This window comes from Alosa alosa, chromosome 23 (genome assembly GCF_017589495.1).
Source record: "Alosa alosa isolate M-15738 ecotype Scorff River chromosome 23, AALO_Geno_1.1, whole genome shotgun sequence".
In the NCBI taxonomy this organism is placed as follows: domain Eukaryota; kingdom Metazoa; phylum Chordata; class Actinopteri; order Clupeiformes; family Clupeidae; genus Alosa; species Alosa alosa.
The window spans coordinates 22,727,340-22,755,287 of record NC_063211.1 but is presented as its reverse complement, the minus strand read 5'-3'; the positions used below and the strand labels follow the sequence as shown (position 1 = coordinate 22,755,287).

General features: G+C 41.7%; 1 protein-coding gene across 2 annotated transcripts in view; it reads right to left on the bottom strand.

Moving 5' to 3' along the window:
• gpc6a (glypican 6a) overlaps positions 1-27,948 on the bottom strand; it is a 125,701-nt gene that overhangs the window by 16,526 nt on the left and 81,227 nt on the right. Inside the window, exons 5-7 of one of the 2 annotated variants that reach the window (XM_048235431.1) lie at positions 14,710-14,840; positions 9,510-9,653; positions 7,227-7,256 (exon numbers count right to left, since the gene is read on the bottom strand). In XM_048235431.1, the coding sequence (XP_048091388.1) occupies positions 7,227-7,256; positions 9,510-9,653; positions 14,710-14,840 (305 nt within the window). The remainder of the gene's footprint in view (positions 1-7,226; positions 7,257-9,509; positions 9,654-14,709; positions 14,841-27,948) is intronic. The other variant, XM_048235432.1, reaches the window with a different exon arrangement.

Here is a 27,948-nt window from a genome sequence, read left to right as displayed (position 1 = left end):
CTCCAATAAAGAACTTTTTAATATTTCTCGCTTACATGAACAAAATGTAATTTCTGTAGATACATCTTCTAGAGAGATTATAACAGGGTCTAAGAAGTTTTTTTACAGATTTTTCTTTTTTTTTAAGATTTCTATCATCCTGTCATTGTGAGTTTATTTACTTTATTTACACAAGCAAAACAATGTCAGCTCAGCTCGCTAATCATTCTAATTAAATTGTTCATTTAGAAACAAAAATATTATTAGTCATAGCTTAACTCTACATAATGCAAGTGCAATGTATCATTCCTTATAGTGATCAAATCACTACAATATAATTTATTAGTCATGTTGAGGCATTAATTCTCTTCACAGCTTTCAGTGATAAAATGTTTTACATGTTCCTTAACACTGACCTAAAATCAGCGTAGTTAGGATAAAATAGGTGTAAAATAGGTGACTGTATATTTCTCATTACAAATATGTTTCACTACTACATTATGACCTTAATGGGTGGTGGGACTTTTAGACCTATTCGCAAAACTGGCAAGAAAACTTGTCCACTTGTGTGTTCCTGCCAAACTGTAAATTTTACTCCAGAATAAATGTTAACACTCCCAAAAATTTCAACACCACCTCGCTGAACATGAGCACCTGGCTGAAGGCTCTTTTTGTCTAGTGAATAGAATGGCTTTTTTGTCTAAACCATGTGAATAGAATGGCTACTTGTTTCGGGTGTAGGTCCAAAAACATGCCAGACTACCCAAGGAACCGGTGGCCAATGAACCGGTGAGGCTCATACATCATGTCCCTTTGATCGGAAAAAAGTGTTAGGTCAACGAGGCGGCATGGTGGTTATCTAAAAATGTCACGAAGTCATGGTATCTACAGCACGAGTATAACAAAAAAAACAAACCATATGTATGTGTTGTTAGGGTTACACCCTGTCTGTTTCCATGACAGCACTTTTGCCAGCTGCGCCAGACAGTTTTTTTCTTTCTGTGCTTGTCTCCTAAAATGTAAAGAATGGAGCGAAATTATATTTCAGACCTGAAACATACCCTCTTAGCGGATATTAGTCCCATAAAGCTTTCTTACAGAATTTCAACAAGTATTTGATGGCTTCAATATTAATTCAGATGCCAGGTGTAAGGCTTAGAAAGAGCAGAAATTTGAGGTGAAAAAATATTTATATATATTTGCTTCCCCCCCACCATATTTTTGGGAACCTGGTCAAATGGTTTTAACTATCATACTGTTACCATCTCTGAAATATCTGTCTTTTATTAAGCCCATAGAAACAGACTATGTGTTACAGTAAATCAAAAACCTAAAATAAAAACCTGAATCTTGAATACAGCCCTCTTCACAAAACAGCAGTGCCTTCTGCCAAAAAGACATGAAAGAGAAATAGAAATACACATAAAAGGTGTCACATTCAGCCTTTAAGGAGATGTTCCTATTGTATGTCAAAGCCTCGGTGTCATTTATGAGCTCAACGTGCTAATCTAGCACAGATTTAACACCGCACCAGAGAGTCGTAAAAAGGCCGCTTGGAAAAGTGATCCAATCAAGAGTGCTTTGGCCCCAGCCGTTTATTACCACGACGGGCTTCTGCCGGTTGGACTTGCCAAAGCACAATTAACGGCATTCAGAGTATTGAAAAGTAAATCTTTTTTTGACTCTACCCGCAGCAATCAGCTGGTGTGGAGGTTGCCGAGTGTTGTTTTATTTAACCAGAGTGGGACCGCTGGGAGAGATTTTCCACGCTGGAAGATTGAAGGTGCCGTACAGAGATAATTCAAGGAGGGAGCAGGCGGACGCATGAAACAATGGTGTAAATCCTGCAAGGGTGAATATCCAGACCATGAAATCACACGGATGACTGCATTTGATGTGCGCGGCCTGCATGGAGAGGGTGACGTACTACAGACTTGGCAAGCTATTTCGGAGGTGCAAGTTCCATAAAACTACGCTAATTTCACACATACGTCAGGAGGTGCGTATGTTTGCAGAGATGGTCATAAGTAAAAAAATGTGATGAAAAACAAATATTCTAGGCACTAACTGTAACTAACACAAAGAGAAAGCAAGCAAACATGTATTTGGTTTCTTTGCATAGGTACAGTATGCTTAAAATACTCCAGACAACGAGGAAAACTCTATATCAATGTCTATATCAAATTTCAGAATTTCCAAATGACACATGAAAGCTGCCTGGCTCTGGTATGAGAAAGTCTTCACATGCCATACCTCATTTCATCTCCACTATATCCATCCCTTTACTTTTAATGTCTACTGATCCCTATGAGCAAGACTGACAAGCTAGCATTTGCTTTGGACCAAACACACAACTGGGGGAAAAAAAAAGCTGAGGAAAGACTCCTAACTTCCATTGGCTTTCATGGTGCCCTTTTACCAAGGGGTGAGCTGGGAGTTCAAGAAAGGGATATGGGTCGATCTGCAAACACAGAAAGAGAAAGAGAGAGAGTGTGTGTGTATGTGGATGTGTATGTGGATGTGTGTGTGTGTGTGTGGGGAGGGGGGGGCATGGCACCACAGGGTTTGTTGGCAGGGATTAATGAATGGATCTGCTGGCACAGGACATGCCCAGAATGGTAAGAGGAGGGAGAAGCGCACTGGCTGCTGAGGTGCTGCAGATATGATAATGAGGAGAGGGTGGAGGGGACATCAGCCACATTAGAATGCAATGCAAACTGCACACTCTCAGTCTCTCTCTACTTCTCTCTCATTCTTCCTTTCTCTCTCTCCAAGTGACAATCTGTGAATGTCTGTGAGGCAAAGTTTAATTATCCTCAAGCTCCCACACTTTAAATGTGTTAATAGCTATGACTCTTCACCTTTGGGCAAACTTAGGAAACATGTTGTCAGGTGAAGGTGATACAACATTTCCAAATTTGCACTGAAAAGTAAACTACTGTAAGTGGAAAAGAAACACCTCACGGAAGCTCATCTCACGGAAGGCACTTTACCAACTAAACAACAACAAAAGCACAACAACCACAAAAAAGCTACTAAGTATTGCTGTAGTTCCAACACTAACACTGAGTAATTATTCCCGCATTAGGGGCAAATTGGGTGAAAGTATGCGGTGGGCAACACATTACAGCGTTAGTGAAAAAGAGCTCTGGCAGAGGTAAGTACTTGTCTTCTCTTCGCCCCTTACAGCCACACGTAATTGTGGCCTATGGAGGGAAAGTGAAAAATGGAGGAGGTTTCTAAATGTACCAGCCCATTAAGCTGTAACTTAAGCCATCTGATGAAATGAGGAGTTTTTAAAGAGACTGGGCTCTGTTACTGGGGCTGGTCACAGTTGGCTGCATCAAGAGCCAGTGCCGTGGAAATGGAGAACGTGGGGTGGGTGGGGTTGGGGTAGGTGGTGGTGGTGGTGGGGGGGTTCGTTTTCTAAGCAGTGTTTTTCTGCCAACCACATCCTTATTTTTCACAGTACTTAGTGCAGGAACGCACAGCCTCTGACCGTAAACTGTCACCATAGGCCGTTATGTGGTCGGCGACCATCAACACTGTTTATAAAAAGAGTGGATGCGGATGTGAGCCGGAATGGTGAATGACCATTTTTGCTTTCACAGACGTGCTGGCATGTTATTGTGTTCAATTGAAGAAGTTGACTTCAAAAAAACTGTCATCATAAAACTGTCATCAGAAAAATAAGGGAGTGGATTTTCTTCTCTGCTCTGAGAGAGAGAGAGAGAGAGGGGTAAGCTGATTTCTGCAGCATACAGTAAAATAGCATTGGCAAGCAATATAGGGAGCATAAGTGATGGTTCTGCATTGCAGGCAAAATATTTTCTTTGTGGGGGTTTGCATTTAAAGGTATTTCCTCCAAGTTGATTCTATATTAAACTGTAATTAGGAACCTTAAGGATCATTGCTACCATTTTATGACTAAAAAGCCATTACTATATTTTATCATTGGTTTGTGGCCAACAGAGGTTCAAACAATGGAACAAAACCATTTCATTTTATGATTTTGAGGGAATAAGTTAAATTGAAGGCCAAATAGCCTTAAAATCTGGCACACTGAAAGTCATAAAACATTTTCATTATTTTGGAAGAAAATTCCACTTTGGCATATATGGCCAAAAATGCTACTCTGGCCGACAATCTGGGAATGGGAGTCTAGGTTTTGAATATTACCAGGCTCCAGTTATCTTGAGAACATAAAATGCTGGTATGCCATTATAACAGCCAGAATTACTTATCTGAAATTGTCAGAAACCTAAAACATCTCAATCAGCATCCTGGGACTAGTCCATGCCTGGCAAAGAGTCACAAGATGTCACGAGCAGACAATAGTTTGACAAGCAAGATTACAGTGAGGTTTTGCACACAGAGATGCTCAGAAAATGGACCAGTTTAAAACTCTTGCCTCATTAAAAAGCGACCACAAAGAGCCTCTGTCTGAGCTTAAATGTAATTTCCTTCAGGCAAAATGAGAAAAAGCAGGAGCACACCTACACCAGCATGGGGGGGTATCTAGGCAGATTATGCAGGGTAATATAAAAAATGACCTCCCATCTACAGCCTTTGTGAAGATCTGAAGCAACGTCACAGCCTTTCAGTTATGAATATTCAACCAAATTTGGTTTAGAAAATACTGGTATATGCTGAACCATAATACTTTCAGAAGTTTTGTTCTTGTTCTTCAAAAAAAGTATAATACAATATGACAGGATATGAGCAAATAGTTGAGGACAACACATACAATCCAAGCATTTCTACCTGTACTGTGTCTTTTCAAAATGGATGTTACAACATGCATGAGACATGGTTGGCAAGGCCAGACTGTGTACTTAAAAAAAAACAAAAGACACCAACCATCCTCTCCCCCGGCAAAACATTCAGTCTCTGACGCAAAAAAGAGGTCCTGGTCTGAGGAGAATCCACTTGAACCATGTTAAGGCTGCAGGGAGGCCGTGAAGACAGAAAGCCCTGGCCAAGGCCTGAATGCCATCCGAACAACACCCACAGTGAGCTCCCACAGAGAGATGCCCACACCGAGACGACAACAAACAACGAGCCGAGTGGAATCACACAGAAGCTCCCACACAGGCCATTAGCTGTGCTTATTGGAGGCTTCCATGGCCAATTTTAAGGACGCATTTATCTGTCAGAGTCCTAGCATTACGCCCAAGAGCGAGTGTGGGAAGGGATTATGAGATGCTCATTAAAATTTGATACAGCTTGATTCAGGACACAGAAGCTCAGGCAGATGAGCCCGTAGCATTATCTAGGAATGAAATTCATAGCACATTCATACACATCATGTTAAAAGGAAGTTTAGCGTTTAGTGTGTGGGACCGAGGCAAACTTTGCACAAAGCTTCACACAAATATTTACATCAACCATGGCCACTGTATAAATGCTGTATACTAGACAGCTAGACACATAGCAAGAATCAAGTGAAATACAAATATATTTCCAAGAATATTGTGTTATCGTGGCAACTAAAAGGCTTGTTATATATTTTTTGTTATACAGTATGTTATATTTTTTAATATATGTATACATGTTGTATATAGAGTGAAAATCTAAGTTGTTAGTAACATTCTGCAGTTTTGTGGCCTGTGTCAAATAATACACTCTTGTGCTAAATTTGAAAATGTTGAAAAATGTATACATAAGCAACCATATGAGCTAGACTATAGTCCTACAGTACTTACCATTTATAAACAAAGGTTTGGAAAATGTAGGATTAACCTGAGGCCAAAATACTACTTGTACAGCGTCAACATTTATACCAGTACAGGAGTGAAACCTACCATGATAATATGTTAAATATGTCCGCAAGCATCAGTTATTGGGGTCCAAGCAGAGTGTGTGAACTCCTCAAGTAGCTAAAGGCTGAATGATTTGTCTGCTTTGCCAGTCACATGGTGGGAAAGAAACAACTTTGACAAACATTATGTGACGTCCTGCTTGTGTGCAGCTACAGCCATAACTATCAGTTGTACTTTGTAAAATCCCTGCGATGGTGTCAGTATTTATTTATCTGCTGTATGCATCTTAAATACTTAAATTAAATTAACTTGTGTTACAAAGTACACGTTGGATACAGTATAGCTGAGGTATATCTACTGTGAATGACAGCATTGGCTCTTATGTGCTTTGGGTCTTTGCTTTGGAAGTTGGCTGGTGAAAGAAGTGGATCCTTTAGGACCAGAGTCCATTAGCCGGGCATGTGAAGACCTCACCAGGCCCTGGGTGGGAACGGAATCCACAGCCTAGAGTGGATCTCTCTCCCGAGGACTCCGACACTGACAAGCAGAATCAGCCTCAACGCGTACTGTACGCCTGGGCTCTCCACTTTACGAGACCCCGGTGAGTGTTGCAATAAGTCAACATGAGAAATGTGCATTAGAAATGGGGTTTGGGTCATGCCAAAGGAATGAATAATGTCGGTCTGAGAATATTGAGTTAGTAATGGGAATAATTTGTTAACATACATGACTTAAAGACATTTTGACTCGTAGACTTGGATGTGTTTCACATTAAACGTTCAAGCAGATGAAACATCGTGCTTTTGCTCGGAACTCTGGAAAACACTCCAGCTCACTCAAGAGGGATGCTCAAGACAGTTCCATCAGACTGGGCCCACATGCACAGAAATGTATCCAACATAAAGAAACAATCACACTGGGAAAGTATTGCTTCAATTCTTTCTCATGAAAAGGAAAAAAAAAGCTGACTGAGAGATCAGTTCCCTTCACTTTAATCATCGGACTGTGAAGTTCGGGCGCGTTCCATTTTTCATCTCCCTCCCTCTTCCCTTGTTCATAATCTGATTGTTTCCTTAGAGCACTAATGAGGAGGTGACCTTTCTGACCCCAACTAACACCTTCATAGACAATCCAACGCACCAGACATTAGAATTCAAATCTACACGGAGCAATGAAGGGAGGTGGGAAATACAGAGAGGACAAGGAGAGGGAGAGGGAGAGATAGAAAGAAAAAAGGAAGTGAGACAGGGAAGAAAGAGAGACAGAGTAAGACTGAAAGTCAGACAGAGTGTGAAGAGAGAGAGAGAGAGAGAGAGAGCAAGAACAAGAGCAAAACAGAGGGGGGAAGATAAAGTGAGAGAGCAAGAGAGAAGACAGGGAGGAGAAGAGAGAGAGGGGGGGGAGAAGAAGAGGAGAGAATGGTTGGGGCTTGAATTCACAAGACAAATGACTAAGGTAAAGGAAGAGGAGGATTGGAAGGCTTACGCTTTGTTGCATTGTCCTCCAGACAATCCTCTGGGAAGCGGCAGCAAAACAGAGAAAAGAGGGATTTCATTGAAAAGGTAGATGAGAGGAGAGTAGAGACAGAGAGAGAGAGAGAGAGAGAGAGAGAGAGAGGCAGCTTGCCTTGGGGTGAACATGATCTCCATGCACCAGAGCGAATAGCAGCAGCCACTATTACATTTCATCTCATAAAGACAGCATGGCAGGTATGTTCAATCTCTTCCCACCTTTCCCCACACGCACCACAGAAATAGAAAACGGAGTCATTTTCATATTATTTTCAACCCCCATCCACCCCCCTCCTCCCCCCAACATTTGATTTGGTGCCATTCATTTCTCTTCCCAACAATTGCACCAGTTTCATCCCCTGTCTGCAAAGCCTCATCTTTCTAGTCAATTAGAATTTGGTTTCAAGCAAAGGTATTATCGACCCGCAGATATGCATAGTCAATTATTTTGGGGGGGAAACACTAAATATGAAATATGAGCATGGTTTCTGTTTTTTCTTTTATACTCTGAGGAAAGATTGTCACTTTGCCTCTGTGACAACCTCTCTCATCACGCAATTAATAATTCAGTGCAGTTTCATTTTGATTAATAATTTCAGGGTAGATGAATACTTTCTCCCTGAGTCTATTTCAGGAAATGAAGTATCTGTCTGGGGAAAAATACTGTACAGGCAACCAGAAGAGCCCAACAAGCTCTGTGGTTCAACGTACTCTCTGCCTCTGAAGTTGGAAGGCGCAAACGCTAACTAGCTTTGAACGTGTGGGGGTGAGAATGCTAGCAGTGTGTGGACAGCAGCGGTAAAGGCGACGCTAACGGATGGATGGCATGGCCCAGATAACAGCTGGCACTGAAACAGATCCGGCCCTGACCTGGCTCAGCTGAGAACCTGGTCCATCCCATAATCAATGCCAGAGTTTGATTCGTTGAAAAGTGTGTGTTCTCTGTGTGTGTCGCTGCCTGCAATTTGTGGCTTGGGAAAGATGTAGCTAGTGCACACCATATCAGCCAGCAGCTGACTAATTAAAGGACTATCATTTGTGTACAACAAAGCCTATCATTTTCTCTATTAGCTTCCCTTCAATAACAATAATAAGAACGATAATAATAATACCCTACCTTTATCTGGCACTGCTCTACAACCTAAACCACATGGAAGTATTTAAAATAGATGTTCAGTGCCTCCAGGATTTTGCACATCAGTCAGCAGGTAATCCCACTTGGAGTGCAGCCCTGACCCGCCCAAAACACTACAGTCAGCTGCAGTGTGGGACTCACTTTAAGAGCCCTCATTTGAATGATGGGCAGAGTGCAAAGGTCAAAGTCTGAAGTCTAACTAAAGACCATTTAATAAGCTGGCAGAATCTAGTTGCTAATTTAATACCACACACACACACACACTGGTGGGTCAGCTAAGCTTAATGCCCTCACACAACATGATTGACAGTGCTCTCACACAATAGCTTAGTTCATACACAAAACACTTTGCCCTCATTTTAATTAGGACCCTTAGTCTTAGCTTGTAATGCTCTGACCCAGGATTGTGTAACAACAACAACAACAACAACAACATGTAACTAAGAGCCTTTTATTTAATCAGTATTAGAATGTACTGACAGTCTCACGTGATTAAGCAATTTGCAACAAACAAAATGTGCATCTATTTTAAAATCTCTACTGTAGCATAAGTAGTAGAGTGAGGCAAATGGAGGTAGGGTATATATTTGGAAACTAATAGAGAAAATTATAGACCTTATTGTTCACAAATTACATCCATGTAATTAGTCTGGTTGGTGTGCTCTAGATTGTGAGTAGCATCCAAGCAATGTAATGCTACAAACAAGTTCACTGCCACATGGTCATGATTATGTGTGCACTTACTGTGTGAGAGTGAGAGATATTTTTTTATAAAGGGGGGGGGGGTGGGCATGAAGGGGCTGCTCAGTTAAGATACGGGAATGAGTTTGTTAATGTTTTTGCTCTGATTTGTACCTAGAGACTGCTTAACCTCCCCCCACCCACAATACCCACAAGAGCCACTCCCTACCACCCATCATACACACACAGACATGAACACACACACACGCACACACACACACACACACAAACACACACACCCGCGCCCCCCTTCAGGCTAATACAACACACACCCTGCTACATACACAAACAAACACAAACACTGACGAAAAACACAAACCACACTTCCAAGACCAACACAACACCCACCACACACACACACACACACACACACATCTTTACCAGGCGGTCTAGGCTGGTGCCAGCGGCTGTGGTGGGCCGCTCCTCGGGGCTGTAGGGTCTGAAGCGGGCGTTGAAAGTGTCTGTGATGCCGCGGGTGGACCGCCCCATTCCGGCAGGCTTGGGATGCCCACATCCCTGAAAGACCTGCAATTACAGCGGTCACAGAATGAGAAACAAGGGCAGTCCTGCTTCTGAGGTCAAAATGTCTATGATGCCTTGTAAAATTTCATTACACATTGGAATGTCTGGTAAAAAAAAAACAGTTCTCTTTATCTTAGTTGTGATGTTAATGTTGATTGGCATTTTTGGGTGGAGGTGCAACAGAGAATCTTATGGTGATCATCACTTTATTAGATTCTCTGTGTGTCTCCTGGAAAGCCCAGCTGTTCTTCCTACAGTTTTGTTTTCGTAATCTCTGACGCCTCTCAAGCAATCATTTCACCGCCTTGGTTGCATCTGCTTCACCTACTCAGAGTTCATTCCTGTCACTGGAGGTTAATGATGCTACAGACACGCTTTGCTCTGCAGCAGCACCTTGTCTGGACGCTACATGTCCTCTCGTTCTCGCCACTCGTTCTAAACTCCCATGGTCACTCATGATTCACTAGCAGTTATCTGTAAAGTAGCCTATGTCCAGTTTAATGAGCCTTTATGCGTAGACATGATAGTATCATTGGATTTTTTTTCTCTCCTCCTAATGAGAAAGAAGTTGCTATATTTTTTCAGTGAAATCAAATAGCAACATTCTACAGCCCTCTAGATCCCAGTCCATCCACTCATCTATCACTCCTCCATCACACCCATATTGAAGGCGGCCATGCATGTTATTGATTCATCACTCAGTTCTGGAGAAGTTCCTTTTCCTTTCAAACAAGCAAAGGTTACACCTTTGCTCAAGAAAAGTACAGTACACTCAGTTGAGTTGATATGAAGAATAGACCTGAATACCGTCTTGTCAAAGGTTCTTCAGATCTTGGCTCTTGGATCTTCAAAACGTGTCTAAAGACTCATCTGTTTACCTTGTATATTGAAATGATTTTTTGATTTTTGATTCAGCACTTGTTAAAAGTCAGAGGGCCAGATGTACGTACATTTGCGAACGTAGCGTTATCAGCGCCATGGACACACCGCGAGCGCTGTCAGACCCAAGTTTCCGTCGTATTTATCAATCGTTCAATCCTTAGTGTAAACTGCGCCTTTCTCTGCCCTTCTCCGCCCATAAACGCAATTTACGAACGTCCACAACTGAATGGCAGCGCCTACAAGCGCAGTTGAATGAAGTTAACTGATGACAACATTAAAAAGAATCAAACGTTTAGCGATCATGAAATAATACCATACATGATAAGATGTCAACAAGCAGGGAGATAATGAAGATCAGTAGTTCTACTCAAACTACTTGTGCATGTAGGCTATGGAAGATTGGTCAAATCTAGCAAGTAGGAAAGTTTAAGTGAATGACGTGAAAGTGAAAGTAAGACATGCGAAAGGCCAACGAAAATTAAGGTTGCTTTTGGTAGTACAAATACTTTCACCACAAAAACTGGTGTTCTAAATAGCGATTCTGTTGTCTTCTCTTAGGTTCTCTTATTGACGCATTGAACTGCAAAGTGGATTAACACCTGTTTTTACAAGGCGGAAGTATTTAGGCGCAGAATAGACGTGCGCTTTCAGGAGCAGTCTTTGTACATACCGCGGAATACATAATTAGGCGCTCTTTACTCTTCCCCTCCCATCTTTTTATGCTAAACTCCCACTTTCCCCTGGATCCTCCCATGAATGCATATGCATGACATGACAATCGCAATCTGCCACTTTCAGCTCCCGCGACAGGCAGTTTGCGCTTTTACATCATTGCGGCCTGTTTGTACATACCTCGCAATGATTTTACACGCACATTGCGAAACAAATACGTCTGAAATGGGCGCAAAAGCGTTAGTACATCTGGCCCAGAGAGTCAAAGAAGAAAAAGAGAAAAAAAATCAGTGCAGGAAGAGGCAGTAAGCCCAGACTGGCTTATATGAAGCCTCCACCTAAAAAAAGTAACAACAAGAGCCACAACAAAATTATCAAAAAATGTCAATTCAAAGAAACAAACGACTATGACAGAAATCAACAGGAAAACCAGCTATAGACCAGTGATTAAGTTAGCCTTTAGGCATCTTTTAAAATGATTAGTAGTTAAACAATTCAAAGCCAGATGTGACATTTTCCCCCATATTTTAGCACCCCTATAACATATGGAAAATTGAGCTTGGCATGTTCTAAGTTGAGGAGGGTGAAAATCATTAACTTACCTTGTTACATATGAATAAACCTGTGAATTAGTTTTAAAATAGCATCATAATTCTCCTTACTGTCACGATTTGTATATGCTCATGCTTATTTCATTTAGTCTGTTACTTCAGTCTAGTTTCAATCTTTAGTCTGGTATTTTCTTTTTTAAAATAGGCTATACGACTTTATTTTAAACTGACAAATGTAATGTTATTGTAGTGTTTATTGGTGTTATTTTAAGTCGCTTCAGACAATAGCGTCTGCTAAAAACTATAAACATCAGCAAAAAAAAAAGAAATCAAATCAAGTCAGGTAGAATTTAAGAAAACAATGGGTGATGTTAGCACATCAGTCCATCACTGAATAACTACAGGTGATAAATCTAAATGATGAGACTAGTATCAGTATCCTAACCATTCTAGGATTCTTCTCAGAGCCCCACAATGTAAGCAACTGTGCTTGTGGTGAGCAAATAGGCAGAAACAGCATGCATCCCCAAATAAGCAATGTGACCGCACCAATCCAATCTCAAGGCTACTGAACTTCTCAGTTCCTGGAGACGTTGACATCTGAATAGTGTCTGAGCTGAGCAGGCTGTTATGCTAGGTCACTTTAAAAGTGTATTCACAGATCTAGCTTTGTGGAGACCCTACCTTGAGAACACACTTAGACAGGCTTAATCTGACTCTTACTCTTCCTTTCAGTAAAGTCAGCTTTATTTTTATTTTTTTTTTCGTTTCCCTGACCTTCGCCCTGACTGGTGAAGATGGAGAACGTTAATGCCATGCGTGACTTTCCTGACAAGAGCTCGTCTTTCTCAGCAGCGATTCCTCTTATGCAGTAGGCAGGAATGCTAGTATGGGGATTTCCATAATTCAACTCATTCATCCCCCTCTTTTTCCTCTTTTCTCCCATTCACCTGTCTGTCTTTTACTATCTCTCACTCGCCACCCCCCCCTCACTTTCTCTACACTGCCTACCTTTCTCTCTCTCTCTCTCTCTCTCTTCCTTAACCTTCATCTATGCTCTCATTACATCTAGCATTGCCTCTCTCTCCCTCTAGCTGAGAACGTACCCCTGATATGACAGCCTTGCTACAGAACTACATACACAAAGTACACAAAGTATACTTTCTGTCAAATTTCATAACAGAAAACCATATCGGGGATGTAGACCTGAAGTGCAGCTGTCTGTTTCTTCATATGAAAGACGTTGACAAGGGGGAAAATCTGTGATCTGGAGCACCTTGAGGTGCATTTTTAGTTTCAGGACCTTGACAACTGAATGTCTCCCCTCAAATGCATACTCTCTCCCTATAAAGGGCCCAGTGCTTGGGAAACCTTGACACTCTGTCAGATCATGTAAGACGCTCCCATACATTATTTGACATATTGCCTCTTTCTTGCCCATTATGGCTATGTGAAACATGCATGAGAGTGCTTTCGAAAAAAGCCGAATCCACTCGGTTTTCGCCATGAATATGAAATCAACACATGATGTTTTTGCTGCTTGCTGTATGAATAATGACGAACATGGGTCAAAAGCTCAGTTTCCATGGAACGGGCATGTAAGAAGTATGGGAGCCACTGGTACAAGACACAGCGCACAGACAGCACTGCTTTTAACTCATGGAGTTGATTTAAGGTCTCCGCTCTCAGACTTCAGACAAATACTATCTCCTGAAAAACAGGGTTGCTAAATTATCCAGTTACTGTCACCAACTGAAGCCCTGCAAAGTAACCTGCTTAGTAATAAAATATGCCGTTAATCTAGGAAGCATGTTTTATTCAATTCAATTCTATGCAATTTAATTTAAACAATGTCATATCATTTCATTTATTTATATAGCACCAATTACAATTGGAATTTTCTGAAGATGCTTTACAGAGCCCAGAGCTTGAACCCCTAGTGAAAACACTGTGGAAAGGGAACAGGTGGAGACCTTCAGGTGTACGTTCGTACGCACTGTGCGTACCACCAGGCTACTCAACAAGGAGAGAAAATGTCCCTTGTGTGTGTGTGTGTAATGTGTATTCACACCAAATTGGCCCACCATACCTTCCCAACTATGCACAGTATACCATTAGCTGCATGCCATCAGGATATTTCCAATTTTTTTATTACGTAAAGTTAGTGAACAGGTTATCAAAATTAACGCACACACAATTTGTTTGAGCAGGAGACAAAATGCGCACGCAGGCACGCAACTAGGCTACTTGATTTATTTTACTCGACTATCTATATATTACACAATGTTAAGCTAATTCACTAACTCAATACTCATCATGGATATCACAAGTTTAAACAACGAAAACAGAAAGGATGGAGGCAGCAAAGCTAGAGGAGTTATTTCAGATGGGCAAGAACAAGGTAGGCAATTGGTGTGCTTGTCAGAACGTTAGACTGCATAACAGCTGTTTAAAGCCAGACGTAACGGTAACGCTAGAACAAAACTAAAGGTAACTTTAGCCTGTATTGGGCTGTATCAAGTTGTCCAAATGAATAGGTCATTGTAGACGTTGTTGTTGTATTATTGCATGTGGATGTTGTTATGCTATCTAGGCTACTTTTTGCTGACCAATGCACAGACCTAAAAATTGGAAACGGACAAATATTGTCCACGCGTGATTTTTTTTTTTTTTCGGGGGGCGGGGTGATGGGTGTGCGTACCATAGCATTAATTCCTGCAGGCACCCCTGGAGACCTTAAGCAGAAGCCAGCTCATAAGGGAGGACCTATCTAATCTGCTGAAGGCCAGGCCAGAGATATAGAACAAGGGAAACGGCAGGGGGGACCCCCCTTTCTAACCCTACTCTGTCAGATAATGTCTTAAAAAACTCACTTAGGATTGGCTACAGATGAAGCATACAACAATTAGAAGACATCTTGTGCACACTTGCGACAGTGATGAGAGGGGGTGTACCTTTGCTGAAACTTGCATGGTGTTATCCTGCATGGTCATGATGGCCTCGGAGATCTTGACATCTATGGGCTCCATGACGGCCTCTATGTTGAACGGTCCTTCCAATCTGTCTGCCACCAACAGCATGGCATCTGTCCCAGAGAAAAGCAGAGGACAAATGTGTCACATTGCATGAGAGTAGACCAACCAGCAAACACCTGATGCATAGACTACACATTAGCAAGATCACTGATGAAGATAAGTAAGGTAATCAGAAAGGAAAACTGCAGTTGACTGCAGTGGAGATCTTGTTGGACATCTTCATATTGTTTTGATGGGGACATCCCCCAAGTGAAAAAAATAAATAAACACAAAGGAATGTGAGGTCATGACTGATGGGCAAGCTACTGTACCAGCTTAAATGCAGCTTAAATTAAGCTTAAAGGAGAAATCCGGCAATTTTTCATATAGATAGATCTCATTGTCAATTCGTTGTGTTTGTTGAGGTCAGAGTTAACCTGACAATAGCCAGATGAATTTCACTCCGCCTAGCTCCACTCATCCATCTGGAACCGATCCATTGAAGTGTTGCTTCAGAAGGCTGGGCCTAATCAAAAAATGCTTGCATATGATTGAATAAGCCACTTGTCCGTCATCTATTGACGTGCTACTTCAACCACTCACATCGAAGCCAACCCGTGACGCTGATAACAGTCTCACAGTCGCTTCTACGCTATGTCACATCTATGAAACTCCCGCCCTGCATCCTGATTGGCTGAACCATAAAGTCGGTTGCAGAAATCACTCTCAATGGAAGAGGTCCCAGATGGATGTGAGTGAAGCTAGGCGGAGCTAAGCGGAACGACATTCATCTGGCTATAATAATAATTGATTGAAGTCTCAGGACTACAGTAGGACTACAGAGAAGGACTACAGTACTGTAAAGGATGTTTTACATCTTTTCTCCTCGAGAATGAAGTACGTGACCTTTATTCTGTAATCTTACAGTAGCCACCAGAGACCCCTACAGACATGCTCTTTGGTTCACATGACTAAGTTACTGCACTTGTAACCACTGCAAGGGGACTGACATCAGGTAATATTCTTCAGAAATGCTTTTTTCACCTTAACAGTGTACACACGAGTCCATAGTAAGAGATCTTGTGGCCAGCAAAGCCATCTCTGCTGAAGCCTCAGCAGGGAGTTCAAACCTACACAGCTATTTCAGTGCACCAGGCCACACATTTACACAACAGCAGTTTTCACAGCAATCATGAAGCTCTTGAACACTTTGAGGATGGGATCTCTCAGAGCACTGTGTGTGATTCGGATGGCAACACAACAGCAGCTTTCACAGCAATCATTGAGCTCTGAACAACTTGATGATATCTCAGAGCACTGCAGATGATTTGGAGTACACAGGGCAGGTGATTGTCCCATTGCCATGTAAATGCTACTAGGGTGCGTAAGGTTGCATACCCACCCCACCACTCAAGTGTGCTTGCATAACAGCCCTGGACTGAAGAGGCCAAAGAGGAAAATTATTGTAGCGATCACACCCGCAGACAGGGATCCCCTTTGGCCAGGACGGCCATTTATTGGAACAGGTAACAAGGCAAAACACAGACACAGATATAGGGCAACACAGGGGTGGTCTCAACCGCACATGTAACACACAATAAGGGTTTACCACTAGGGTTGCAAAGGGGCGGAAAATTTCCGGTAAATTTCCAGAAACTTACAGGATATATATCCTGTCTATATATAATGACACAACATACCACCCCAACCAAACCTTATAGATTATGTAAGTTATATATAAATTGTCAATCTTAATCAGACAGATTAATTGTCCCATTACAGTTTATGCAAAATGACATTTTCAGTTTCACACCAGTTCAGTTTCACACCAGTTTTTCCCACATGAAATGACATTTTCACTGGGAATTTATTTGCCCCATGCACATGAACAGTAGGTTTCCTTTAGCCTATGCTGATTGCTGTGTGCATGGGATTGACGTATGTACAGGGTAGAAATTGCATTAAATCAGGTTGTTTTAACTAATATTATGCTGCAAGATGGGGTTTTGTCCACTACATTTAAGTTCCCTGTTATAGACTAACTTGCCATATTAAAAATTCCCAGTTTATTCCCATTAATTCCCGTTTATTCCCATGGAAAGTTTCCAACTTTGAAAATTCCCGGAATTTTGCCACCCTATTTACCACACACATTAACACAGGGATAAACATATGAGGTAAAACCAAAGAGACTAACACGTAACAAATACACAACATGGTAAACGCAAATACAACTATTATCACCGACATTACACATTATAGCATTCACTCACACTGCATTCTGGGAGACACTCATTCAACATCAGACATGTACATCCACCAACGCTACATTATCTATACAGCTACGATATTTTACCTGCAGACTGGGCAAAGGCATCAGCTGCTAACACTTGCACTTACTTTTTTTAAAGGAACACAATGTTTTGCAGAGAAAAGGCTCCATAAAAGTTCAGAGAAGCCAGAGTGTGCTTTTCTTTAAATGCTTCAGCAGTGAAAGGATCAGTTTCTTAAGGTATAACAGAGATGTCATCCAGTTTTTTTAAGCTTCTAGATGGAACAGAATATCTTTCTATTCCAATGTTGTTTTTATCACATTATCAAAAAGGTAACAATGCATGTTTTGACTAATTCCTTCAATCATACAATTAAGCATGCTGCTTAGAGAAAACATTTTGCAATCATTGCAGAGGAAAATGGGGGGTGTCGAACACTGGCACTGTACTGTCTCCCAAGGCACTGTGAATCATGCTGTAATTTCTGAGCTAACTGTTTAACACATCATGGAGTACTTCTGTACACAAATTAGTCATCGCCAAGTTGAGTGGGGATGGAAATCACAGAGGAATAGATGCGGAGCAGTGTAAGTCCTTGGCCCAAAAATAGCTGCAATGCCTCTAAGAGAGCAAACAGGCTGTTCTTGAGGTCCGGTTTGAGGAGTGCACGGTTTGTCTGATATCTCACTTGCATCACACTGACGCCTCCTGTTAAAATGCACCGTCTGCAAATGTCTAGCTTTTCATCACTTAATCCCACAGAGAGATAGTCTCAGATTTACTGTAAAAAAAAATAAAAAAAATCTAAGCAGGACACCAACACTCGCCCAGTCTGATGATGTGGTGATAACAGAGGGAAATGCTCCGAGGCTCAACACGCCACTTTGAAATAGCCTTCAGAATGTGGAAATGTCATGGCCAGCCAAATGGCCAGTCTAGAGCTGGTTGCAGCCAGTTCTTGATGCCAAAGTAGGAATTTCACCTTGTGTGTGTGTGTGTGTGTGTGTGTGTGTGTGTGTGTGTGTGTGTGTGTGTGTGTGTGTGTATATGATAGTGTGTGTGTGCGTTACATCACATATGATTCACATTGCATATTCAAGTCGTGTTGAGTACAGGTCATGCAATGCAAGTGGTGAGCATTTCCATAGCAACCCACTGATATACACAGGATTTCCCTGATCCAAATGAACTTTATGAGCCTTCTGCCCAGTCCTACATTCTGTTGTTATACAACTATTAATGATTTAGAGGGAGCTCTTCATTCCACAACATGATGCCAGGGCCAAAGGGCTAACCTATTATGCCTTAATATTTATTCAGCCAATTTGAATTGGGTTTATTTATTTCCCCCATAACTGAAGTATGTTGGTTTATATGCTGGTCCACTGAGTTCACCTCCTCCACAATGTTTGTTGTGGCCACTTTATGGACAGTTATGATGTCAAAAGGTAATTTGATAGTAAAAATCTGCACTGCTTGTTTACTCATCAACATGGAGCAGGGAAATAAAACTAGCTGAAGAAAATGTTATTTGGAAAAAGATGGACTGGACCATCTCAAAATGTGAATAACCCTGTCCCTGACAGGCCAAAAAAAAAAAAACTACTCCATGAAGAGTTTATGCTTTATGTAGTATGATGAAGTTACAGCAGGGGTCTCAAACTCCCGGCCCGCGTCCGGCCCAATTCCGGCCCGCGATGTATGTCAAAATAATAATGCAATCCGGCCCTTGAGGGTATTTTGCCACAAACAACGATACTGATTAAAATAGACGATAGAAGATCCAAGTACGGTGACAAATCTCATTTGTAGGCTACTCTCCTCCACTATTTGCTAGACATGCAGAGCTTGATTCAAACCCAAAATCGCTGAGAAACACGAAGACGTGCATTTGTAATGATGCGATGTCCACTAAGCATACCATGCTTATTTCGACCCTCTGCCAAACCTAGCTCAGAGGATGCAGTGGTAATCGTGATGATAGTGTCCGTAATGGACGTGGTACAGACAGCAGGGCTAGTAGAAATAGGGCTCTGAAGAACTACAAAGTCACCCTCGATAGGAACTGATTTGACCAGGTTTACTGTAGGCCTTGTGGTTATAGGCATAATAGTTTACTATTGTTGGTATAGGCCTACATCTTAGGTGTTTTCCTGTTAATTTGTTATGTGGGTAATATGACAAAAAAGAAAGTAAACCTGCTCAAATATGTTCATCCAGTATTTACTGATAGGTGCATAATTTGAGGTGCTTGCCATCCAGTGGCTAATTAGATGGGTAAATGTACCCCCTTCATAAACTTTTGTTTATACTCAAAGATTTTTACATTTACAGTAGGACTTTATCTCTGACCACTTTCAAGCCATGGCCTTTTGAAATTTTGATATAAAAATCCAATGGTGTTGCTTTCTTAACCCTGACGCCTATTGCCAGGTTTAAAAAAGTTATGAGAGGAAAATATTTTTATTTGGTGTGAAACACACACATAGGCCTACCTGTTTTTATGCTTTTTTGTTTGTTTTTATAATTTGTATTAATATTTATTTTATGATTATTTTATTTATAAGCTACAAGGTTGCTAGCACAGGTGTCTAAAATAGATAAAATACTTGCACTTTCTGTTTGTAGTTTTGTGTTTGAAAATACAGTATTTGAAAAAAAAATTGCGTTTTAGGAAATAGCCGTTCTTTTTTTGTATTATTCTTTAACACTGATGTGGCCCTCCAATCAGATGACATTGGCAGAAGTGGCCCCCAGCTCATTTGAGTTTGAGACCCCTGAGTTACAGTATAGCATGTGATGGAATTTGATCCTTTCGTTCCTGTGCGTGATATACCTATATGCTAATACACTGATATAACAACAGAAAAAAAACTGTACTTTGTACTTCATTGTAATTCCATTCACACTCAAACTCTTTCATCCAAATTTACTTTCAGTTGAGTAAGGGAATTTCATCAGCACTCATGCGTCCTGCATACCCTCTCAAAGAAAGACTATGTAATCTTTTTTGTACAAACATTTTTTTTTTGTTTTAGCTTGAGTTTGCCTTCAAACTTTCACCTTGGTCTTCTGAAGAAACAAACTAGGCTAACCTTCAAGTGGAAGACAAAATACCTCCCCTCTCAAATGGACTAAATAGCCCTAGATAGCCCCTTTGGCCCAAATCAATAGGAAAGATAGTTGATTCCACTGTGCCTTAGTTTCATCATAAAAACGACGTGTTATTAATTTGTGCTCGTATGGAGCCTATTACTCCGGATAGGATGGCGGTATTGATCGGACGAGCGCCCGGTAAAAGAGGAGGGGTAAAAAGTATTTGATCTTTTCATTAGCTCCTGTCTCGTCTCGCTGCCGAGAGATTACTGAGCTCACAGGTGCCCGAGGAAAAGAAGAACGTAGCCTCTGTGTTTTATTACGCCGCCGTGAAAGGGTGAAAGAGAAGGACTCGAGTGTCAATTAGTGGGCAAGAGAGGAGGTAGAGCAAAGCTTCGGGTGAGTGAACCTCCACAGGGCACAGGCACAAAATGGAACGGCGCCCGTTCACACAGATAGCGCAATTAAAATATCGGCGAGCTGTCTTCAGATGTTGAGCCACAGCAGACATCAATCAGTTGGAAGCAAACTCAATGAGGAGAACCTTGGTAGAAGTAAAAGAAAAAAGGAGAGACTATCTTGCGTTGTATACGAGGCCATATAGAAAAGAACATAAACTAGGAAATAACGCATCAAGTGTCTTGAGTGAAATACACAAGGCCTTTACCTCGTGTAACCAAGACCCCAATCTCAGGAAGGCTATTCTTTTTTAAAGCGCTGTATTGTGTAAAACAGCTAGGAAGGTCCTGTCCGATTTAAAAGCTGTCGAGTGAAACATTTTCAGGACAACTTTACAACTATGAATGTCGCCCTTAAACTCAGAAATAAATGCACACAGCAGTTTCTTTCTTTTCAGTCACAGCGTAACTTTTGTGTCCATTTTAACTGAAATAGTCCTTCTGCTCAGCTGACGTACTCGAGTAAATCATTTGCTTGAAGAGCCCTCAGCGGTAAACATCCACCTTTTATCTAAGCGGGTAAGGCTGAATCATTTTGCAAAAGTGTTCCTTGGACTACGCTGAAATAAAACATCACTCTATCATATTTCATGCCAACTGTCTCTGAGATGCAATAGGATTTGGCATATGATTGTAATACGATCTGACATCCATCAGTTTTCTTTTTACATGACTAACCTTCCTTTTGCAGATATACTGCAAAACCTAGATGCTACTTGTAGTGTTAGTCAACCAAAACACACAAATATCCATACACACTGAATCCTTCTTATGTGCTTGTAAACTTTCTATAAAATGTTCTTGTATTCAAAAGAGAAAACTGTATATGAGTAATTAAAACAATTCACAGTAAACCAGAGACTGGTGCAATACACGTGTATGTATATACCGCAGATTAATTGTCTGCGAATAATAAGTGTAAATGCAGCTGAAGCTGTGGCCTAGTAGACTCTCCACTGCTAGCATCTACTTGGCCCCCACTGCCTTTGAAGAGCACTTCTGTTTGTTTACACTGGGGCTTCAAATTGCCCGTGATGCTTGGTTAGATTTCCATCAGGAGCCGGCTGGAGGTCAGAATGCGGGGGGCTGACCCGGGGCTTCTGCGCCGCCAGACTCCAAGTTCTCTCTCTCTCTCTCTCTCTCTATCTGTATCTCTCTTTGTCTCTCTTAGGCTATCTCACTCATACTCTCTCTCTTTGTCTCTCTAAGCCTCACTCATTCATTCTCTCTCTCTCTCTCTCTCCCCTCTCAGAAGACAGATCACTTTGGCAGAGCTCTCTCAGGTGATATGGAGGCACACACACACACACAAAAAGAAGAGAGAGAGAGAGAGAGAGAGAGAGAGAGAGAGAGAGAGAGAGAGAGAGAGATTCTGGTTTCTCCTACCAAGCTGTCAAGGCTAAAACCCTGAGTTGAGTGGGAAATGTCTCGGGCTGGAAGAATGAATATTTTATTAGAATGGTACATGAGACAACTGTGGGAGGGGGGTCGGGGTAGGGGTAGGGATGTAGGTGGGGTAGGGAGGGGGGGGGGGGCAGATGGGGCGGATAGCTGGGTGAGCAGCGATAGATTTAGAGGTTATTTCCTGTAGCTTAAACACACTTTGTCAGTGAAAATTTGTATGCGGAGAAAGCCATGCTATGAAGCAGAAGGTCGTGGATTAATTATGTTGTTTTAATGGGCTTCCTCCCCACTCGTTTATCATGTGTGTCAAAGAATGAATCACTGACTGTAAAATGTCTCACTAAGGATTTGAAAATAGCCTTCAAAGTGCTCCAAGTGCTTGGCTCCTTTGTCTGCTTCGGATCTTTAATTATCGAAAGCTAGAATCATTAGTGTCTGTTAAACAAGTTTTTTCCCTTCTCCCCTCTCTCCTGATTACACTGCTGTGTGTATGAAATAATATTTGTCACGACAACTGCAAAAACGGTCACAATGGATTTGTCAATAACTGTCATCTGGTAGATGCTTCCAGTCACGTGTAATTATGCAGCAACACATTACAGAGCTCTACACATCCCCTGTCGAGTTAACACACGAAGGTCAACCTGGTACATCTCTTCCGCCTGTAAGGAAACCATAGCCTGGAGGCGGTGTGCCCTGCCACTCTGTGGATTGATGGCTTTCATTTACTCCTCGCCGAAACCTCCGAAGTGTGCCGCAGTGCGCTGCTGATCACCAATTGCTTATATATTTGCTTTCGCCAATGAGGTGGAATTGTTTTTTTTTTTGTTTTGTTTTTTTTACATCAACAACAGTGCGAGGCTCCGAAGGGAGTAGGCCCCGATCGAATTCCTCAGGGCAGATTCTGGTTTATGAGGTTTGAACAAGCTATTTTCAAATCTCCTGACTCATTTGCCACCGCTAGGCAATAAAGCTGTGGCACATGAGTCAGGAGTGAGAGGAGGGGGAAAACACTGGAAGTCAACACTCTACCAGCCCTTGAGGTAAACAACTTGTTTTGACATTTTTTCTTCTTTTTTCCCCCCTGGGGGATGTGAAAGTGAAGACAAACTGAGTTTGATTCCGTTGTTCTTCTTTCTCAATTAATATTGAGCAAACTGTACTCGCATCATTGACAAATAGGCCTGTGGTGAGGAAACAGCTGTCCTGTGACACATGCTTCTCACTGTCTGGGATATTAATGGGGCTTCTGAGAGAGAGAGAGAGAGAGAGAGAGTGTGTGTGTGTGTGTGTGTGTGTGTTTGAGAGAGAGAGAGAGAGAGAGAGAGAGAGAGAGAGAGAGAGAGAGAGAGTTAAATGCACAGGTAATAGGTTGGAGGTTGGGTTGTAAAACTAACACTCTGACTAAAGCACACAAGCGGTGTCAAAGAGTCTCTTTATAGGCCGTCTGCAGCAAAAACACTGGGATCTTGTTCTGCCTTACCTGTTATGGCTGAGCCTTGCCAGACTCAAAGCTACGGCAGAGCTATTAGTCCCTGCTGCAATCTGACATGACAGTAATGTAAACAGTCAGTGGAAAGAATGCCCTGGGCAGTGAGAGACAGTCCCCCAAAAAAAAAAAAACGGACCTTAACGAACATCTCTCAGGAGAAGCCAGCCCCTGTATTTCATTTATGATGGAGAAAAAAGTGTTGCAGGGATGGCGGTATATAATCATAATACCAACTGGAAAACATTCTTTAAAAAATGAAAAAAAAAAAAGTGAGAGAGAAAAAAAAAAAAAAAACCTTGACGGAGAGGAAGGGAGACGATGCACTGCGGGAGACGAGGAGCTTTTTGTGGCAGCTGTGACAGTGACTTTTATGATGGGGGTGCTCAAACAGAAAAGGAAGCTGCGTGGAAATGACTATAAATGAAGAAGCGGTCCTGCAGTTTGATGTAGCTAAACACAATGGTGGCTTTTATCCACATTGTGAGGGCTGCTGCTTTTCAACATTGCTTTTTTCCACGTAAATCATCGGCATCCTGCTTTAAAAGAGCAATGGTTCTTTTTTTACTCCTCTTCATGTTGATATGATATAGATGTGGTCTGTAGTTATTTATGAGAAGACTTCTTAATGCAGAAGTTTCACAATGAATACATGGTGGGTATAGGCACTGTCATCTAGTTTTGTACAGAACAGTGACTTCAAAAACAGACTTGAGGCTCCACGATTTCTAAAGAGCAAAGAACACAAGCTGTGAAAAAAAAAAAAAAAAACTTCAACTAAGATATGCTTTGTGTTAGAGACTCTGACTTTCTACCAGCTTTAAAATATGCTAGCATGTCTCCATGTGGAAGCAGTGCTCACTGCCATTCAAGTTGTATTTGAGTTGGCCTGACTTTAGGTACGTGCCAAATGAAGAAACTATTTGTATGAAGAAATGCAGCCATACCGTAACTCTCTAAATGGTTTCATAACACAGTCCTGTTGGGCTTCAGACATCTAATGCCTTGAACTGAATATATAGGAGTGAGGGATGTGCATCACATCTGCAATCACATGCAATCACCTCTTATCCATCTTCAACACTGGTTTGCCTTTTAAATGCCTTTTTTGTGTGTCCATGGAACTAGAAGTGTCTTACTATTTCACCCGGAAAAGGTAATAAAATGTTGCAGTAAGTCGGAGAGGACGTGATTTCTGGATATTAGCTGTGCTAGTCTCGCAGGATTACATGAGGAATGAGCGTGGGCTAGCCTGTTTGTTGTCAGTCCCTGCATTTTAAAAAGCTTGTGGGGGAGGCGTGATCGCTAAAGGAATAATTACTTGCTTAAAACTGTGAGCTGTCTTCATTAGGCACGGACCATTTAGGTCTGGCTTTGAAGGAAAAACATAGAATAAATAAACAAACAAAAAAAAACATAACATAGGATGGAGATAATTGACACAAAAAGACATGAAATACTGTATCTGTTTATGGGTATATGTTTTCAAATCATAAATAAAACAAAGCCACCTACTACAACTTGTGAATCCTGTGTGTTTTATGCCAGACAAAGGAAAAGGGCTGTTTAATTGTCACATTCATTTTTTTAATCAAACTGCAAGGGAAAAACATCAAACTTCTAGCAGAGGGCATAACTCAGTCTGAAGGGATACTGTCATTAGCACACTTAAAATGCATACAAATCAGACTAAATCTACAGAGTATTCCTATCACATCTCTTATGCTGCGCCACATCATATAACTGAGGCTATGCTCTTATCACACCAAATTAAGTTTCCCCATAGAAAGGGTACCCTATCTGCATAGTCATTTGACTGACACTTTTTAAGTGAAGACTAAAGTTGGAGCTAGATGAAATTGGCCAATTCTAGGCAAGTAACAATACTAAGCTACTGTATACTGAACGTGTTGCTGAAGAGGCTTGAAGAAGTCGAATGTGACAATAAAAGATACATGCAGTTTGACCTTTCAACAGCATGCTAAAAAATGTATGAAGTGAAACCCTGTCCGAGAGAGACATTAGAGCACTTTTAATTGCTCCCCAGTAAAAGGATTTGAGCAGTTAAACTCCATTTAGGCTTAATTTCCCATAACCTCATATTAAAATGGCTATATTAGAGCTTTGCTGCCAAGCAGATATATCCTACAAATTAATTTATTACTGTAGAATATGCCCTCTTGTCTTAATTGGAGCCAGCTCTGAGCTCTGAAGGGCTGAAGATCCTAATTCGCTGGACTTTCGGACCATAATGGCTCAAGAGCTGTTCATCGTTGCCAAGTGGGAAGTGGGTGTGTTGGCATGAACACTATCTCTGCACCCACCCACAGTCTCTGTTCATTAAAGGGGCCCACTTTGGAGTGGATTTCCTGAGAAAAATGTAGCAAGTCTGCACTGAAGCAATATAGTCCAATTGCTCATTACATTTACAGCCAAATGTAAACTGACACTGTTGTATCTGAGTCTGTAGCACAGCTGTAGTTAAAACTACAGAAGAGGCCAGTTTGAACTAAAGTGATTAATGATGTCATGCAATATATGGGCAATGAAAAACAGTTCAGTTTAGTTTAGAACTAAGTACTATGTCTTGAGCTAGCCACACAAACAATGCTGGACTCCATCAAGCTAAAAGTACTAAGAGTCCATTACAACCATGCCATATAAGAAAACATTGCCCTTGAAGTGATTCAAACTGAAGGGTTGTCAGACCTAATCTCTAGCGAGTAGATGCTCAGCTCTAGCCCAATCAGTTCACCTCCCTGGATTCGAGTGGTACTGATCTTTCGTTACACAGGGTATGCTACCATCTAGAGTTTTCCATTCTATCCTGAACGTTTTATATATAATAAAAAAAGCCAAGGAGTCCATAGCTAAAGAAGGTATGTGAGGTGAGACTGTTCAGCAGTGGATCAGTGGTAGCCATGAGATTGACAAGCAATGGATAAATTATATTACAGGCACAAAAATGCATTACGGTGCTCCGTATGTAACTACCTAAACTTCCAAACTTATCTATCTTAAATCTCCTTGTTACCATCTACTTTCTACGGATTTACTGGCTACCGATTATATCTCGTGAACAAACTGTTGCATAAACTGTTGTTGCTCGAGGCTTTGGATTATCGGACCTTAAGCCAGTATCAAGGGCTGCAAATAATACCGGGCCAAGGAAACGCTATCTGGAAGAAGAAAGCATCAAATTCCTTCTAACGTCTCTCAAAACTAGTGACTCAATATAAAAGTAAGATCTTCTCAGATTACTTACCCGCTACCTGTGTTCGAGTTATCAAGGAACTGCACGATATCGCTGTTGCTAGCCAACTAGCAAACAAACGTTTAAAAGACAGTTGACACCGACGAGCCCCCGCCAGCGACACGATGCCTCCCCTCAGCTGTGCACCAGGCTGCGACTCATGCGTCCTTCTCAGCGAAAAGATAGTGGAACTCGAAGCCAGAATAGCGACCCTCCATCAGATTGAGAAGGATGAACAGTTCCTCGACACCATTCTCTCCGTAAGTAACGTTACCTCTCTTACACACACAAATGCCAGATGCCCTGATTTCACTCTGTCCTCCAATACTTTAACCATGCCATGCACTAATGCAACTTCTGTCCCTGTTGCCTCTCCCCGGCCTCTGCTGAGAACCAAGTCTGCTCTGCTGGCCAGCTCCACTCCACACCAGCCTGAGCCATGGCGTAGAAGCAAGCATCACAAGCACGGCAGACGGTCCGGACGGCACTCATGCCAAGGTCCTTGACATCCAGCAGAAACTCCCAAGCATCCTGGCCTGCCACACCAAGGTCAACAACATCATCGTACACGTGGGCACGAACGACATCAGAGATAAGCAGTCAGTAGCACTGCAGGGAAACTTCAAAACTCTCATCACCACTCTGATGGGCACAGAAAAACGCTTTGTCATCTCTGGGCCTCTCCCTACCTACAGAAAAGGTGCTGAGAGATGGTCCAGACTGTTCGATCTCCACACCTGGCTCAAACGCTACTGCGCTTCCCTAAGCATCCCCTATGTCAACAACTGGGGCTTGTTCTGGGAGAGGCCCAGTATGCTGAAGCGTGATGGTCTCCACCCAAACCAACATGGAGCCAGGCTACTCTCTGACAACATAGCGTCCACACTGAGGCATTGACATTCTGTAGAAAATATTACAGATTCACGCCCCCCAGGTATTGATTCGAATGGCATTATACATGTGGATGAGTCTGAGAATGTTTTCTGCAGGGTAACATACAATACTACTACCATAGATCAAGCTGCGTCATGCAATAGCATGACTTATGCTTATAGTTCTATTCCAACGTTGATTTCTACCCAACGTATAGTAAAAAGAAAAGACAAATTTAAAACTAGAAACCTAACAAATATTCTTTCCATACCTCAGCATATTCCTCAAAAACCAGAGGCATTTTCAGCTAACATGGGTTTACTAAATATAGGT